Source organism: Aulonocara sp. 'chitande type north' Nkhata Bay, linkage group LG3 (genome assembly GCF_057382095.1).
Source record: "Aulonocara sp. 'chitande type north' Nkhata Bay isolate Kocher_YH1m ecotype deep benthic linkage group LG3, A_spYH_male_GT1.1, whole genome shotgun sequence".
In the NCBI taxonomy this organism is placed as follows: domain Eukaryota; kingdom Metazoa; phylum Chordata; class Actinopteri; order Cichliformes; family Cichlidae; genus Aulonocara; species Aulonocara sp. 'chitande type north' Nkhata Bay.
In genome coordinates, this window is record NC_141346.1 from 44,981,739 (window position 1) to 45,000,388 (window position 18,650).

At 40.8% G+C, this 18,650-nt stretch overlaps 1 protein-coding gene across 2 annotated transcripts in view; it reads right to left on the bottom strand.

Moving 5' to 3' along the window:
- Positions 1-4,367: 4,367 nt before the first annotated feature.
- LOC147335857 (phospholipid-transporting ATPase ABCA1) overlaps positions 4,368-18,650 on the bottom strand; it is a 187,524-nt gene continuing 173,241 nt past the window's right edge. For both annotated transcript variants that reach the window (XM_086282904.1, XM_086282910.1), the window contains exons 49-50: positions 12,453-12,696; positions 4,368-6,800 (exon numbers count right to left, since the gene is read on the bottom strand). In XM_086282904.1, the coding sequence (XP_086139030.1) occupies positions 6,672-6,800; positions 12,453-12,696 (373 nt within the window). In that variant the 3' untranslated portion in view covers positions 4,368-6,671. The remainder of the gene's footprint in view (positions 6,801-12,452; positions 12,697-18,650) is intronic.

The following is an 18,650-nucleotide window of genomic DNA, read 5'->3' on the forward strand; positions in this document are numbered from 1 at the left end:
GAAAAAAAAGCATCATTAAAGTTTAACCACAAAATATCACTTTTCTCCTAAAAACTGCAGTTCCTGGCTCTAAAAGTAGGTCAGGCCACTGTATTGAAGCTTCCACTGGACACATCACACTGCCATCAAACTGTCCATTGCGTGTATATTGTAGTTTTAGTATCTGTTTTTATTTGGCTAAGTGACATGCTAGTATTTTATTAGTCCGTTAATTAGCACAAATTAGCAGATATCTGTGTCTGTGCATTGCAGCTGTAGCACTTGGTAAAGTGTAAAGCTAAAATATGTCTAAAAATAAATCTGTTGGTATTTGGGCTATTCAGCTATATGTTTGGGTTTTTGGCTGCTACATGTTTTCCACCAGTAGAGGGCAGTCACGGCAAAAAGAAAATAAAAAAATGTTCCGTAAAAAAAAGAGAAGAGAGTATTCTTGGGTTCTGTATGTGAAAGCCATGGTTCTGGAGTACCCAAATAAACTGGGTTTGCTGTTTACACCAAGTTGTCCTGGAGTGGTGTAACACAGTGCCGTTTATGGTTGAAGCATGCTAACCAAGCCTGCTAGCATTAGCTGATAATCCAGCTAATCTCATCCATAAAAGGGTCTCGTCCATAAAAACCTGCATGCTAGCAGCATAAAAGCTAGTACATTCAAAAAAGTGGCGTCAGGATGCCAGTTTATAAATAGTCTTTCTATACAACAACTCCTGGATGTTTGACTTTTAGGAAGGATAGAATAAGAGATGTTTTTATAAATCTTTATCTTTTCCTTTTGTTGTCCAGATTCAAATGTAGTCCACAACTTTTAAGGGTATTGTTGCGTTAGTCTGAAGAAGCAGGCAGGAAAAAACATTCTCATCATGACTGGTGAAACATGATATTGTGAAGTAAGAAGTAAAAAAGAACAACTTCTACCCTGTGATTAAGATTTGACTGTATAAAACCTCCTAATGTCTATAATGTTTTACGCTTGGGTTTTAGCTGCTGTTTTAGCTGCTGTGAGAAACCAAGAAAAACATGGCACTGAGACAGACTCTCAAAGTGAGAAGCACAAAAATAGCTCATATTTTTTTTAAGTATTCTAGATAGAAAAAAAGTTCTCAGAAGTAGTTTCACTGGAAAAAAAAAAGAGAGAATGAACAAAGATATTGTACCAATTTCTAGCTACTCTATGCCACCTATAAAAGGCACCCTGAAGCAAGAACAGCAAACTCAGAGCACGGAGAATGATTACAGCCTGAAAGAATGGCAGGGGCTTTTATAAAGCTTGCTTGTCGAGCAGATCATTGAATCTCCTCTAACTCCTGTAATCTTCCCGTTCCAACTGACAATGCTTTTTATTGTAATCTTGTACTTGACACCAAGATTGGCCAAATGCTCAGTGATGGCGGAGAGTATTTTGTGTACATCGTGACTGATAAAGACCAGCTATGAGGATAATATATGCTTGTTTACAAACTCGTCTTTTAAAGTTAACCGGTTTTACAAAAATTATTTATTGAGAAAGGAAATACTGGAAAAAGAAACAACGACAAACCCGACGCCTAAAACTTTAAATTAGGAGTGGAGTCTTTGAAATGGAAATTGCTTGTACTGCTTGGGTGTTTTTCCATTCATCATTTCATACCAAATAATAACCTACAAACTACCACAGAGTGGATGTTTTCTTTTAAAATGTGCGATCACATCAGAGAAGAGATCAAATGTAGCTCTAAATGAAATCTTTGCTTTTTATATTCTTTGCATTAACACACTGACACAACTGCATTTCTGGTCCTTGGCAAACATGTCAGCTAATTTAGGACTTGTACTTATATGATACTTTTCTACTCCAGTTGAGTAGAAACCACTTCTATTTATTCATTTTTTTTTACTTCAAACTTCATTTACTCATTCTTACAAGCCACTAAACACTTTTCCCCACATTCACACTGATGCATCAGAGGCAACTCGAGGTTCAGTATCTTGTCCAAGGATACTTTGACAAGCTGACTAGAGGAGCTGGGGATCAAACCGTCTACCTTCCTATTAGTACGCAATCCACTCTACTTCCTGAGGCACAATAAGTGGCCTTCGTTAATCGGCCTCAATTGTCTCTTTGCATAGCTACCTTTTGTTGGATTTAGTGTCATTGTTATTAAGTTTGGTTTCTTCAGACTGTATGTAAGAGACAGACGTAGCTTTAGGGAGTCTCAAACTTATGTTCTTTGTCACAGCCAGCAGGGAGTTTCGACTCTTGTTGTAAACCTTTGAGGAAAGTTACCCTACTTGGTGCTCAGTTCATCAATTCTGTAGCTCGTCTCTTCGTTTAAGGTCTTAATTTCTAGTTTCAAGTCTTGACTACAATATGATGTTCATGTTTGAAAGTATAGTCCCCATTAGGACAATAAAGTATGACACACTTTGAGCCAGGGATTTCTCATGTCCCGGGGTGTCTCCATCAACCTGGTGACAGTCAGCTCGAGACGTCGAGATGCAGCTTCGCTAACCCTGTTGAAGTCATGACAGTGCTGTCACAGTACCGTGTACAACCCACAGCCCAGGTGTCGTCAGGATGCTTTTTATGCTCTACTCTTAAATAAAAAATGTCTATATATTCACATTTCTTGCACTATCAGACGTTTTCTTATTAAAGTCAATACAATTCAGTTTTATTTATATAGTGCAAGATCACAACGTAACATTAAAACCCTACAATGACAGAGAAGACTAATACAACCAGATGAGAGAAAGCACTTGGCGACAGTGGGAAGGAAAAACTCTCCTTTAACAGGAAGAAGCCTTTGATAATACCTGGTTGAGGTAGGGGCAGCGTGACTGGTTTGGGTTGATGGACGGGAGACAAACTGTAGTCCATCTAATGTGTTTGTCTCAGACGGTATGTAAAATTAAATATCTTTTACCTAAAGATAATGCTTTTAACACATTTAAGGTATTCTTTCTGTTTAGCCCCAGACAATCAGCTCTCCTGGTCAGTTACTTAATTAACCCCTGCTTAAGAGCATACATATTAAGGTCCCCCCGTTTCCACAGTAAGGCAAAGGTGTTGGACTCTGCCAGTGCTGACCTTTATTCTATTCATAACTTTTATGGAATTATCTACTATCTTTCGTGCTTCTTCATGAGTGATGGAGGGAAGGAGCAGGAGACAGACTGGTGTGAAAGTAAAGCTGTCAATTTACTGGTCAATCTACATTGCCACCCTCTGCCTTGTGGGCTGTGACCGAAAGAAGGGGGCATCCGGGCTCCCCTTTACAGATAGGGTGATGAACTCAGATGAGGAACAGAGGAAGTTGTTCTGACTACATTGCCTCTTGGACACCTCCTATTTGAAGTGATCTGGGTGTGACTGGAAGGAGACCCAAGGGTCAGCTGGCTGATATTCCAGCTGATAATATCAGCCAGTTGATATTATCAGCTGGATTGGGAACACCTCAGTGATGGATGGAAAGACGGATGGATGGTAACAAGGTGAAACGTGAGAAGTAACGATGTGCAGAAGTGTGTCTAAGAACATATCCTAAGAAGAAAAGTACTTGCAAATATGAACACAACATACTCAAGTAAAAAAAAAAAGATATATTGTATTTAAGTTAGAAACATGCTGTATTTTTTATGTAGTGAAATCTGGAGCAGACACTTTCTAAGCCTCTCAACAAACAAAAACAAATACATTAGCACCTGAGCTAGAAAACAGAAAAATGCCTCAATTATCTTTATAAATTGGACAGAAAATTACAGATGATAGTTAAGGAGGTGAGTCGAGGGTTTCTCTTGAGAGGGGTGTGAGAAATGTTTTACTAGACACAAATGAGACGTCTTAATCTTGGTAGACACTGTGTCTGAAAAGAAAAACTACATATGCTGTGATGTTTTGTGATAGTGAAATGAAACTGGGAGAAGAATTGGTCCAACTTCAGGTATACTAGCTTTAAATTGGTTTGAAAAGAAAAAAAGTACAATAAATAAATTGGAAGCCCACGCGCTAAAAGAGTCTGTGTGATAGTCTGACAGCAAAATAAATTCATTTGCAGGCATCTGGCAGACAAAATGTCTGTTCGCCCTTGAGAAGGAGCCACTCTGCTAAATATGAAATAAAAAGCCTTACCCAGTGTGGTGCGGTTTGAATTCTGGCGTCCCATGGACTCGGTTGATGTTACGAATGTATGAGAGACAAAACAAAATATGAGCCTGCAGCTGGCACCTTCGCGCAGAGTGAAAGACGCGAAATAGTGAAAGGAAGGACACAACAATAAGACAGCATGCAGGAAGTTGAACTAGAGAGACTTTCAAACTGGAACTCGGTGATTCGTTGGACAAATACGGCAGTGAACAAACACCGAGTCAAAGTCGCCTTACAGTTTGTGCAAATGTTTAATCACTTGTCTTGGCATAGAGTAATATTCAGTGCAAACAGGATTCATTATTTTTGCAACGTGCATGATAGTAATGTGAGGACTTAGCAAAGCATACAAATTATGTCAGGCTCTGAAAGCAAACAAGAAAGCCTGTGAGGAGTGAAGTGTGGACTTATTTACATCCTGAACACAAAAGCGCAACGTAATGCGAGCGCAAGCTGCGCGAGACAGTGACATAACCTCTTGATGTCGCACAGTACATACAGTAAAAGACAGAACTAAATGTCACTCTCTGTATAAGCATTTAAGTATTGCACACAAAACCTTCCTGAGTTAACTTTTACTTGGGAAATGGAGTATAAGGTGTACAGTTTGCCCAAAGTTTACATATGTCTGTACAATTTAATTGTATGATGTAATAACTTTAAAAAAATACATTAAAAAATATATTTCTGTAGTTTTTACGCATTCTTGATACCATAGGTGGTTGAAAATTTAAGTAACGCAATCAGCTATTTCCCAGACCAAACAAAGGCTTTACATGCTAAAGGAATGAGTGATAACATAGACTGTATTTAAAAGATGGATGTTGCAAATCTCTTCCAGTGACCAGCAGGGGGTGACTCCTCGAGTTGCAAAAAAGGAACAATTGTACAGAAGTCTAGAAAAGGACAAACATTCTCACTTGAACTCCGTGAAGTCCTGAGTTTATGCTAGTTTTTATGCAAATTTTGGTCCTATATAAAAATAAGAAAATCTATCTCAGTTTCCTTTGTGCTTATGCTGTGTCCTACAATAGATGTCTTAGATTCACCCATGTGTCATCACATCTGGTATTTAGCTATGGCTAAAATGCTAGCAAGTATGGCAAGTTAGCTTTGAGTAACCAAGCATTGCGTCCGTGGCTAAGAAGGAAGCTAACAAGCTTAGCTAGCTAGGTACCCGTATCTGATCAATGCAACTTAAAGTATAAAAAGAAAACAGGATTATGTGTGATTAACTCATTCACTGCCATTGACGTCTATAGCCGTCAATGGCAGTGAATGAGTCAATGGGTTTAACTCATTCACTGCCAGCCATTGGCAGTGAATGAGTTAAGATTATGACCACATCTTCAGAGGCAGAACTACTTATGTAGAAGGTGAACTGTGCCAAAGCCAGCAAAAATACAGCAGAAGGATCTTAAAATTTAAGGCCTTATAAGCTAACACAATATAAATAAAAATGTGTTTTTGCTCACACATTCATTGCTAAATCTCATGAAACATTTGACGTGCGCTCGATTACATTCCTGATGCCTACATATAATAGAGATAAAGCCCTGCAAGCTTTGGCCGGTGCAAACATTTAGCACCTTTCTTGCAGGCGCAACATGTTCGACAGCCACTGCTGCAAACTCAGTGCTTGTTATTGAACACCATCTACAGCTAATTGTAGGCTCCTTCAGATACAAAGCCAATACATGTGGCAGAGTAGTTATTTATCACTGGAGTGCCTATCAGCAGCTGGGATGGCAGCCTGAAACTAACTGCTGCTTTAGACTTTTTGAGTTGATTTATCTTTGTTCAATCAGCAGCAAATGTAAACAAATGATAGGAGTCTAAAGCATCAGTCAGTCTGAAGGTCAAGGCTGAGGTAGTGCCGTGCAATTTGTAATGCTAGGGGAAGCACAGGGGGAGATGTGGTGGAATGATCTACAATAAATGTGCAAACAAAACCAAAGTGGTGTTATTTCAGTTGTTTAACCTTTGTGAAATACAGCATTTCCTGCACTCGCACCTACAATCTTATTAAGTCATTTTTGTCAGGCTTTGCTCTTAAAGTTGGTTTTAGTCAAATGGAAATCAGCCTGTGTGGTAAAAAAGAAAAATAATTATTTTATTTTAAATGTAAATTGATTGACTCTGCATGTTGAAGAATTTGGATAATCGAGTTGAATACGTCACGATTCTAGTGCAGCAACCTGCCCTTCTTGTGTCAAACCAGGGAGTTCTAGAAAACTCCACAAACTTTGCAGTAGCATTCACTGTAACCAACTATTTACGGTGTCAGAATGAAAGGAAGGCTACAAAATCAGGCATTTGTAAATGAGTTAAAAAACTGGCTTGGTGAGGGACACTTATGGAAAACATCATGAATAATTGGAAACTTTGCAAGCCTGCTGATAAACCCTGAAAGCAGGGGCATGCTATATTTAGTAATTAAAGCTAAATTAGGTTAGGAACTCATTTGGTTGCCAGTGCAAGTACTGCAGATTCCCTTATTTTAAAGGCATATCGCTGGACGAATGTAGATGCGGTTCTTTTCTTGTGCGCGTTACACCTTTTCTGCTCCTTGGGAGCTCCTCAGATACTCCAACGGCAGCTCGTCTGAAACATCCACCGGGTTGCTATAGGCCTCAGAGTCCTCTTCATCGTGCTGCTGCCTCGCAAAATTCACAAAGACCTGGAATACAAATGAGGAGAAGAAAGTACTTAAAAGCAAAGGCAAGATAATAAACTTCTGCTGAAGGGCCCGTGGACACTTCTCGTTTGCGCTCTCTCCCCACCCTCTGCCTTTAAAACAAACAGAAATAGCGGCACGGACGACGGGGTGCATGAGAATGAGATGCCAGTCGAGGGCTACGGAGCATCAAGCAAGCGTCTCGGCTCACACAGTGAATGTCAGTTTGACATCTTTGACCAGCAGAGAAAGAGAATAAAACAATCATTCTTCTCTCTGTGATGCCCATTTAATGTCAGACGAAATCAATCCTATGGCGTTCATAAAAAGCAGTGTGTATTTCATTGTGCTGTAAACATCACAGGCGAGCAGGCGTTTTAGTCTCTTAGCATCGGCGGTAAAGCTACACAAAGACTCTCTGCAGACGGAGAGGGAGAGGAAAAAAAGGCAACAAAGCGGATCATATAAAATGATAAGAGCATTGCTTTTCCATTTAACCATTTTCATTGGCTGTGTGAATATAACAGGACACGCGAATTACTAGATTGCACTTAAAATCTAAATGGAAAATAAATAAAATTGTCCTCCAAGCCAATCCCATCAGCAGCTACTCAGAGGCCCTATCAATTAAACCTTTCTTCACAGATACACACTTGCTAAATCAAATAGCAAATAAGCACATGCAGAAGGCCATGGATGAAGAGAAATAAACATTAGTAGCCTGTTCTTCTGGGCTTAAAAACAACCCTCTTTTGTTTTATTGAAGCTCAGACGGGTAATAGAGATCTATCCAGTCAGCCTTTGAGGCTTCTGTTTTTAATTAACCGGTGAATATAATCTGAAACCTTATAATTTAATGGTAATGAAGTCTTTATTAGCATTAACTTCCATCTTTTGAACAAAGGACATACATTTGCCAATTACTCTGATATATTTACGTTGTCATTACTGACAACATGTCTTCACTAGTGAAAATACGGCTTTTCTATCGCTAAAGTAATGACCTCGTTTTATGTGCCGTATACATCTAGAGTCTGACGTTTGAGAACTACAGCAGTTTGCTTTCTTCCTGAGAGTTAGATGAGAATATTGATACCATTAGTTATTCCCGTGTTCAGCCTTGAATTGAAGCTAGCAGGTGATCAGTCTATTTTAGCAACAAAGAGGAGCCCAAAAACACCTGCCGGCATTTTTAAATCGTGCCGAGCACACAGACAAAAAATTAACTACATACCAACTTCTGCTGAAAGCAAAAGCTTCTATCTATCTATGGTTTCACAGTCCATAAAGATCAAGAATGACTTGATGTGTAATCCACACAAACTCCATGTGTGAGCACAAAGTATATTTCACTTCCAAACATATAATTAAATGATTTTGCCTGTTTTGTTTCCATGTTTTAGGTTAAACAAGACACGATGTTGTGTGACAGCAGGTGCTTTTCTCTCCTGCTCGCGGGAACATTAATTAGCCTATCTAGACATTTAAGTAGATCTGTCTTCCATGCAGACATTCATTATGAGAGAATTCTTGGCTCAGTTCAGGACATGAATATGCACAATGTGTTTTTCTGGTTCCTCTGCGATCTAACGTCATGCGCCTAAACAGAATCACGCTGATATCTATTGGCCACAGAGCACGTGAGCAGCTGAAGAGGTGACGTACGCTCTTTCACCACACAGGGTTAAACTAAAAAGCCATGTTACTCTGATTCAAACAAAGATACTTCCTGTCATAAAGTTAAAATGATCTGATCTGATCTTCAGGTTTTTGCTATTTATCCTTTCTCTGTCCTCTGGGAGTTTTTTTCTTTCCTGCCATCACAAAGTGCTTTATACCTTAAAGAATAAAATGCATTGAGGAGACTGTTGTGATTTGGCCCTATATAAATAAGCCTGAACTGAATGGTTAAAGAAAACTTTAATAATAACAATAAAACCACATGAACAGTCATTTTTTACTGAATAGTGTAACTACGTGGATAAAACTTCCTTATAGAGAAGCTGCTAAGTGTAAGCTCATTGAGCTAGTAATGTCATAACATCAGCAGCGTGTATCAAGGTCACCGTTGTCAAGACATCTTCTCAGCAGAGAATAAATACGAGGATAAGAATGACAACAAATGCACCCTCCGCCCACCTCTGCTGGCCTCTGACTCACTGGCTTGATGTGCTGAGGCATGCACAGCATTTCATATTCATAGTCAAGGCTGCGTAGTTGTGCAGCAGAATTGCAAAGTGCTGTTTGTCTTGAACTTTCTGCAAAACTGAGCGTGGGAGCTTTAATGATGCAGCCATTTTTTGACTGAGACAAGCATGGCTAAATTCCTCCGGTGCGCTGCGGTGTGATTATTTCGTAATGTTCACTTTCTGCATTTAGCCAACCATCCATTCATGACCTGAACGTCATGCACCAGCGCTGCTGAGTGGCATTTTCTTAATAACAGATGGATACAGGCATTAATTACATTATAGGGGTGCGCTGGGGTGTTTATTTGGTACCCACTGAGGCAGAACCCAGAAGGGGAAGGACGCGAATCAGCCAATTAACCTCAGCTATACATCAAAGAAGTCCTTGCAGAATTTAAACTGGCTGTTTTTACATTCGTTACATGTCATTAAAATATTCCTGCTCATCTCAAGATCCCAAACAGAATCTCTCACAATGTCTAAAAGTGGAAGATTTTAATTGTGTGAACAAACCAGTATTTAACGCTTCTGAACAATCATCATGAGTCGCAGCAGTATCAGGGTTATCAGGTGAGTGATGGGTCAGTCACACTAGATTATAAATACTACAGCAGTAGGAAAAAAATCACTGCTTATCCAGCGACAGCTCTGAATTTGTACACTTTTGGCCGAGTGCAGGTACACATTTTCGATGCGCTTCTTTGCAACATGGGACTCGGTTCAATTGGTTACCAGTTATCATTATTATTATTATTATTAGGGTGCCTAATGCTTTTGCCATTTTGCAAATATATTGTCATCCTGCAGGGACTACATCATGATTTGTGGAGGAATATCTGAATTGGTATTTCTTATTCTTACGCTTTGTTTTTAGTACATGCTAACGCTGCGGCTAAATGCTTCCCTGTTTTCAAATTCCAACTTTGTCTCCCAGATTATTTGACTAAAGCTGGGAGGTCAAAAAATGTTTGATGCTTGAAACAAAAGTGGACGCTAACTCAAACAACAACGTTGCTTAAAAACATCAAAATATGCAGAATATTGTCTGTTTCATTTGTTCACAAGCGTGAGGTAGTATCGGTTCACAGGCGCGTTGTGAAATAAAAGCGCGTTTAAAAAAATACTGAAAGAGGGGACCTAAGTAAAGAAACTTTATAATCAACACATGCATACATATCGGATGATATATGGATCGAAAAGGTCGGCTGCTCCATTAGTGCTTCGGCGACGGTGCCAGAAAAAGCCGCAAACGTTTCTCGTTTCTGCAGAAGCCGCTTCTACGAGACCATTGTGAAAGTCACATTTTCCTTTTAAATCCCTGCCCTGCACTGTCCTGGCCATCAGCATTAACGCCTGAGCTCAAGGCCGTGCGGATCAATATTAATTGTAGTGCAAGTTGGGTGTTATACTGTAGGTCAAGGCTCCTCTCTATAAATCACCAGCTGAAAGGTGACTGTCTGGGTCTCCACAGGTTCTCCAGCCCTCCCCCCGTCTGTGTGTTAATACTGTGACCTGCTGGTCCAAGAATGATTTATTTACTGCCTCTGATCTGGTAAATATTGACCAGAGCAGAATGTGGGGCAAGAAGACATAAATGTTAAAACAGATATTATGCAAGGTTCACCGCTGATCTGTGAAGTCCTGTTAAAAACGCTTTATGGAAAAAGAAAAAAACCTTGCAGGCCAAATTGAAGCATTGAGCTTTTCATTAAATTTGACACTCCTAAAGGGCAGATTTTACTTAAAGATTCTGCAGAAGACTGATTTATTTTGAATTATGGGTAATCTACAAGTTGATCATCTGTGCAGTGTCCTTTATAAGACATAATTCGATTTAAATCCAGTCGTGACATTGCACAACTGAACGAACAGACAATTCAACGCATCTGTGTCAATTTTGTTGTTTCTCTTTTTTAAGGCTTTTCTTTTTTCACCCGTGGCGGAGTGGAAAGATGACCTTTCTGGACCCCTCAGAGGTTACTCTCACCTCCCGCATGGTCATCTGCTGCTGAGCTAATGGTGGGTTTGGAAGACACACACATACTTGCCACTCACTGCCTGATTGCATTAGGTCCCTGGGGCTGTTTGGAAAACACAAGGTGAATCCAGTCCGCAACACGCAGCGCTCGGTTTATCTCGCCAATCAGTAAGCTGAGCTAGTGCACTCTGGCTGGAATAAAATAAAATAAAAAGATACTGGCTGCACGAGTTTTATATAATCAGTCCAGATTTGGGATCAATACTGGTAGCTGGCGGCTGAACAATCTTGGCCGTCCAAACTCAGTGCACTCCTCATTGGTCTGTCTGACAGCCTAAATGGCAGAAAACAATGTGTAGACAATGATAGATCTTTAAATCTTATCCGCTACTGGGCAGACCTGCATTAAACAGGAGCACCTAAAATGGTCAATGCATTGATTGATGAGCTAGTGAGCCATTAAAAGGGAGCAGCAACAGAATTACAGTAGGCTTGTAGAATCACACTAAATTTAGTTGGTGCATCGCTTTTGCATCGGCCTGCACTACCTAGTGGAAGGCTCAAGCTGTTCTTATATACAGAAGATGGGCAGAGTGCTTCCAGCTCAACGCAGCAACAACAGTCAGTTTCATCATAATCACATTTCACAGATTTGAGCTGTGACACTTTTCAAAGCTGCCTCTGGATGTTACTTTTGTTTCGACTTTTATGCTTGATCTTTGCTTTCAATTTTCATGTGCTGCTTGAAGGTATCAAAACACTTAAAAATGCATCATTTAACAGTAAACCAAGTTTACGCTCTTACCTTACTTCTTTCCAAGCAGAGATCTCACATCTCTCATATTACTTTTTTCTTTATTACGGATTAAAGAGGATCACGACTGCCTACTACACAAGAGGAAACCTCCAGAGCTGTAACCACAGAAGAGGTAAAAAAGTGCAGTTCATCAAGGTGATACTTAGAGGCTGGCCCCAAAAGGGAGTCAGTATAGGGTATGATTTTTTTTTTCTCCACAGTTTAGAAAAACTCCTCCACAACAGCTAATCAAGTCAAGAACACTCTCGTGGACGTAGGCATATCATTGTCAAAGTCTACAATCAAGAGACGCCTTCATGAATGGACTTACAGAGGGTTTCCAACAAGGTGCAAAGCACTGGTTACACTCAAGGACGGATGAGGCAGAAAGAATAATAACCCAAAGTATTCTGCAAAAGTAACTCAGGAGTTTCTCACTAGAAAATAAACGGCCAAGTCAGTCATCTGATCTCAGAGTTCTCGACTTCAAACAGTCAAGTGATTTTCATCCAAGTATGAAAAGCAATCCTATGAGTTTGTCCAACTATTGAAACACTATTGAAATCCATGATGCATAATTATAATAATGAATTGTGATCGTTTCACTTGATTGAAAATCAAGCCAAAACAACAAAATTGTGTTAGTGCCCAACTGCATATGTTTTCTTTTTTTTTCCTTTTTTCCACCTCACCTGATCCAAAGTTGTCTGGGACACCGAGTAGTCCTCCACACGCAGCCTCCGCTGATGCCTGGTGAACTGGCTGAAGATATTGGCCAAAGCTCCCTGTGCGTGTGGGAACTGATACTGCAGCGTGTTGTGATGCTTCTCTTTGAGAACGCTGCCCGGAAAGGTCTTCTGGACGAAGTCCTCGACTGGCTTCAGTGCGGGCGGAGAGCCACCGACCCTCACAATCACAGTGTAGCCATCACCAAATCTAAAAAAAAGAGAGGTCATTATGACACATTTAGTGCCAGACAAAAAAGAGAAGAGCCGCAAACAAGCGTGTTAGTGCCAAATAATGATCTCTCCTCTCCTGTTGTCATGCCATAGCGCGACAGAGAACAGGGATGTGTACTAGAACAAACAGACGTGCCAGGAAGGAGAAGGAATATAAATGAAGTATTGAAAACGGAATTGCGCTCATGTTTCCCAGCCATTTCTAGCTTCCTGGATTAAGTAAGCAGGAGGAGCAGGTGAGTCAGACACAGCGAACCGCAAAGCCAGCTCAACTTTAACAAGTATGTTGGTAGCGGATAGAAAAAAAATGTATTTTCCAAATTATGTGTGTAACTAATATAAAAGAAAGCATTCATTTGGTTGACGAAGTGCTGCCATGCCATGCTGCCCCCCATAGACTCTTTTAGCATCTTTTTGCTAAATGATTTGATTTCACTGCCTGCCACGTCACTATTTTGGTTCAGTTTCACTGCTCTCAGCAACCTTGCACCAAATGAGAATCTGTTTTCAGCCAGGAAGCTGTTACACATCACCAACCCAGCATCAAGTAGAGAGGGTAAGCCACTATCTGGAGTACAGACTCGAGCATCGAGCGGCTAAAGAGACAGCGACTTCCCTCAGGAAGTTGCTGCAGAACAAAACGGAGGTAAAGGAGATTCATTATGACACTTCTGATGACACCTCTGACGACTCACACGTGTCTTCTGGGCGCTTACATATCCAGTGAACTGTTTGTATTGTTTGGTAACAATTCTGGATATGGTCTTAATGAGCTTGTTTGTTTCGCTAACCGTAAAATAGCAGTGCGTGAAAATAAATAATTAAATGCTTCTCTAATAATCTGAACATACAAACTTTGTCTAAAGCATGCTGAGAAAAACAGCAAAATAAGTCATCATACATGAGAGGGTACATTAACAAAAGTATGCTCCACTGAACAGTCAGCATGCCATTTTTGAAAATGTGTCAGAATGCAACACCGCTACGAACAATATCCTGGACATAAAGTGTTGGCACAAATGAAAATGGGTCATAGCTAAGCTCTAAAGTTAATTAGCATTCTACATCTTTCCGAATGTGTGCTGTGTCTGGTGAGCACCAAATAAAACTCTGTGCCTTGTTATTCTGTCGTTAGCACTCTGATGACCCATTGTTTTCTGCCTAATTAATTCCCTAATGTTGGATTTACTCATGGAAACGTCCATTGCGGCTAGTGTGAAGCTACATGCAATTAAAGTCAGGGGCTCCCTTAGTGACAATTAGAGATATGGTGAATAAACTACAGGCCTACATGCTCCCAGAGAGACAGGAAGCAAAGTTCTGTGCTAGTTCTGAGAAATGCATCGCACACCCAGGATGGGTTGCAGCACACCTTCAGTTAAATCATTCTCAGTTGAGGAGCCACAGTCCAGGCCTGATGCAACTTTGTATAAATTATTGATGGCAACTCTTATTTAATACTCATTTTCATTAAGAATGCATAAGAGTTTCTAATGCTCCTTTCAAAAGTGGGTCTTATCACAGCAAGGACTCAGTTAAGCCACATACTGCAATGCTATGGCGCATGCTAGCATGTTGTCCGTCCACAATAACAACAACAACAGCCTCCATCCAACCGGCCGACCAACAGGGAGGATCTGAGAACTGTGCCTGTGCTGTGATCTCCTCAGGGGCTGCACACCACGGGTGATCAAAAGCATCCCCATGTATCTCTAAAACATATTATGTAGTGCACTGCATGTGGATAGTACAGTGGGTGGCTTACAAGTATCAGCGTGTTACTGCTTGGGCAACCCTTTGACCATTCAAGATGTTACTCCACACTGGATTAATCCCTGCTCTCAGCTCTGCTATGAAATACTTTGCTTTTGCTACGCATCTATTTGGTTCTTTCCACCATGAAAGGTTCATACAAAACTGGCTGTTTCACAGATTAATAGTTTTTAATAGTCAGTCGCGTGAAAACCCAAGTGTACTTATCTTGGCCAAGTGCTGAGCCCAAAGACTAACTGTGAATCTGCTCGCCAAGAGATCCGGTTAGAAATGTGTATGTTTTCATCCCACATTGGCTTTCTGTAAGCTACAGAGGACTCGCGCGCTGTGTTGCGAGTCCTCTGGGTGCTTAAATTATTTGCAGCTTCTAATGTGAAACAAATGTTTTCCTCACAATCCCTGCGTAAGAATAACATAATGTCACCACGCTCTGCTCCTCTAGAGTGTGCACGATCAAGCTGGACAGCATTACAATCCTGTTATTATGGGATTAGTTTAATAATAACCCCACCACCCCACTCCTCCCTCTAAAAACCTCAGTGCTGTTGAAGATTGTAAAGACTAGAATTTACAGTTAAATTTAATTATGGGCTATGTTATTATGTAAATACAATATATATCCATGCATATAACTGTCTGTCCTGTCTCCCTCCCCTCACCCTCAAACAGTCGGGATAGATGGCCCCGCCCCTCCCTGAGCCTGGTTCTGCCAGAGGTTGCTTCCTGTTAAAAGGGAGTTTTTCCTTCCCACTGTCACCAAGCACTTTTTGGGGGGTTTCTCTGTATTATTGTAGCGTCTTTACCTTACAACATAAAGCACCTTGAATTGAACTGTTCTTCAGCATGGTTACTGGTGTCCCCAAGAGAGAAACTAGTATATCACAACTTGGCTCATTTTTATAAACAACAGTCTGCACATGCATATATAGTATTTCCAAGGATTCTTGGTAACTGAAGTTGCTTTGGTGTCCATTTGTAGTCCAAGTACCACGAGCCTATAACGTTTGACCAGGCTTTCAGGCTCAGCTCATATTGTCAAGTCTGTGACCACAATCTCTGCGTGTTTATTGTATCTAGCAGCTCTCATGATCAGCTAGGTGCAAAAACATTATTTTGCAAAGATCCAACAGGCCAAGAAAGCATTTAGTTGAACAGTTTACAGTAATGACGGAGATAAAATGCCTTATGAATTATCTTCCCCCCCATTCTGTCTCTCTTTGTCTTTCCTTCATTGCAGGAGCAACACAGAAGCTACGGGCAGTACTTTGTGTAAAAAACCCACAAAAACCAAACCAGCATTTCTCTGTTTCTGTATTCACATCAAAACACGCTATTTAATCTCTGATACACTGTCTGTCTTGGCTCTCCTCAATTAAACTCTGGCTGCGTTGGGGGAAAGGTAAGCTCAGCTATCAACAAACAGAGCTTGCACTGCTTGGCGTGGTCATAACAATGGCGCTGCATGTGTGAAACAATAATTAACTTTAAACTGGCGACATAGAAACTAAAAGCGAGAGCTGTGCTACTTGGGGTTGAATATAGCTCGCGAGAAAATAATGAAGGGATTATATTTACAGTCATGACTGCACCACTTTGTCACAGCTAATCCTTTCATAATATTTTACATTAGAGATACGATACAGCGGCGCAACACAGCATGGCAGAGCCGCTGTAATGTCTGCGGCGCAGTTCTCGCTTCTTCATTTTCATTATTCTGCCTTGATCCTCTCCTTCGCCCTGGTCCGCTGGAAAGTCGTTCTTCCGTGTAATTTAAAACAAACAACAGCCAGACACAGATAAGGGCATGACAGGCAGGAAATAATTCGGCTGCCTTACTTCATCTGAGGGAGTCTGGAAAGGTCACCCTCACCACTGCCAAACCTTGTATTTGTGTCCGCGGGGTGGGGGGAACGGAGGGCATGAGGTCACGTTATGGCTTGGGTGGTCTGATGCTTTGATCAGGCAGGAAGTCATCCAAAAAAGTTTCTTAGCTCCTGGAGGAGAAGCTAAAAGAGCTCGAGGCAGAGGCTCCATTAACAGTGTAAGGACAGAGGGATGCATGGGCAATCTCTGTCCAGTTAAACTGCAATTTAGGGAGCCATAAAAAAATAGAAGTGACAAAAAATATCGAAACCTACTGTAAATTTGAGTCCCCCTTAGCAATTTTCTTTGCCGAAAACAAAACAAACAAAAGGCAAAAGAATAAATCAGCATAATGTGAATATATTACCTTTCTCATAAAATACATTTCAAAGCCTGTATCAAACATGCATTGTTTATATCCGTGTTTGCTTGCTAATATTCTTTTTCAATTTGCCAAGTGTATTTTCCTGTCTGTAGATGTGTATCCTTGCTTGTGTGCTAACAGAGCACATGATGACACTGCAGTATCCTCATGTTTAAAATTAAGACCTGAACGGGAGCTTCTGTTGGCTGTGTGCATGCATGCAGACAAGGAAACTGGGATTTTTAAGTTACTGTTGTAGATGGAATAGTGCGCTGTGGATCTCTCGTACGATACTTAAGAGCATATACACCGATCAGGCTTTAACATTATGGACTTTTTTAGTGACGTTAATAACACTGGTTATGTCTCCATTGTGGCACCTGGATATATTAGAATATTTTGTCCTGAAAGTTGCTGGTAGAAGCAGGGAAAATGGGCAATCATGAGGATTTAGGCGAGTTTGAGGGGAAACTGTGATGGCCTAACGACTGAGTCAGAGTATCTCCAAACTGAAGCTCTTGTGAGATTTTCTTCATCTGCTCTGATGAATCATTTTACAGGAACAACCTGGAGGAGAGGCTGCTGGTGACATTTTACAGAGCCACCATAGAGAGCATCCTAACGTACGGCATAACAACATGGTATGCAGAGTGCTCAGTTGCACACACCTGAAGAGCCCACTTGTTCAGGAATGGTTTGAGGAGACTACGGCGGCTTTGAGGTGTTGACTTGGCCTCCAAATTCCCCAGACCCTAATCGAGCACCTGTGTGATGTACTAGACAAACAAGTCTAGGTCTATGGAGGCTCCACCTCACAACTTACAGGACTTAAAGCAGTGGTGTCCAGGCCTCGAGGGCCGGTGTCCTGCACGTTTTAGATGTGTCCTTGATCCAACACAGCTGATTAACATGGCTAAATTACCTCCTCAACATGTCTTGAAGTTCTCCAGAGGCCTGGTAATGAACTAATCCTTTGATTCAGGTGTGTAGACCCAGGGCGAGATCTAAAACCTGCAGGACACCGGCCCTCGAGGCCTGGAGTTGACCAAGCCTGACTTAAAGGACCTGTTGCTAACACTTAGTGCAGATACCACAGCACACCTTCAGGGGACTAGTGGAGTCCATGCCTCAGTGGGTCACGGCTGTTTTGGCAGCCAAATGACAGATCATCTCATGACAGATGGTCATAATGTTATGCCTCATCAGTGTATATTGACTTAAATCAGCTTTAAATAAAACTCAAAGTATGAATGAGTTCAAACTATCACATAGTGTCTTATTAAAAACATCCTTTATCAGTGCTAAGGTGTTATGCATAGGTATATAATAAAAAACTGATCTTAAAATTAAGTAAGGCTGCGCTCAGCGTTTCACTCTACTTCTGCATTTTGGCTTTGTTTGGTTAAATAAATAATGACATGACGTAATTGCCCCGTGTTGTTGTTTATCTGAGATTGCATTGACCTGCTGAGCACCAGATTATATGTAAAACCTTAGAATTTAAAGAGAGACTATGTTACTGTTAGGCGTGCGCTCATATGAAACTGTTACAAAGTTTCAATTAATGATGTCACGTGTGTCCAAATGTTCTCTATGACCTAAAAGAGCTGGCTTCAGGCTACCAAGAAAAAAAAAAGATACATTTTTGTGACGTCACAGGGAACACTCCTCGACAGCAAAACTGCAGCTTAAAGCAGTTTGTGAGGGGCAGCCAATCGGAGGAAAGTTGCCTCAAAACGAAGGCCCGAGATGAGATAACTATTGAGCTGTGAATCACTTAAAGTTACTGTAGCAGAGTCTTAGAGTAAATTATGGAACTGTAAATGAACACACAAGGTCACCTTTGGTGTTACTTTAATTTACCTGTGTGATTGCATGGCAAGAAATATCTAAGATGTATTTACAAGGCACTGGCATGGGCTCATATGAAG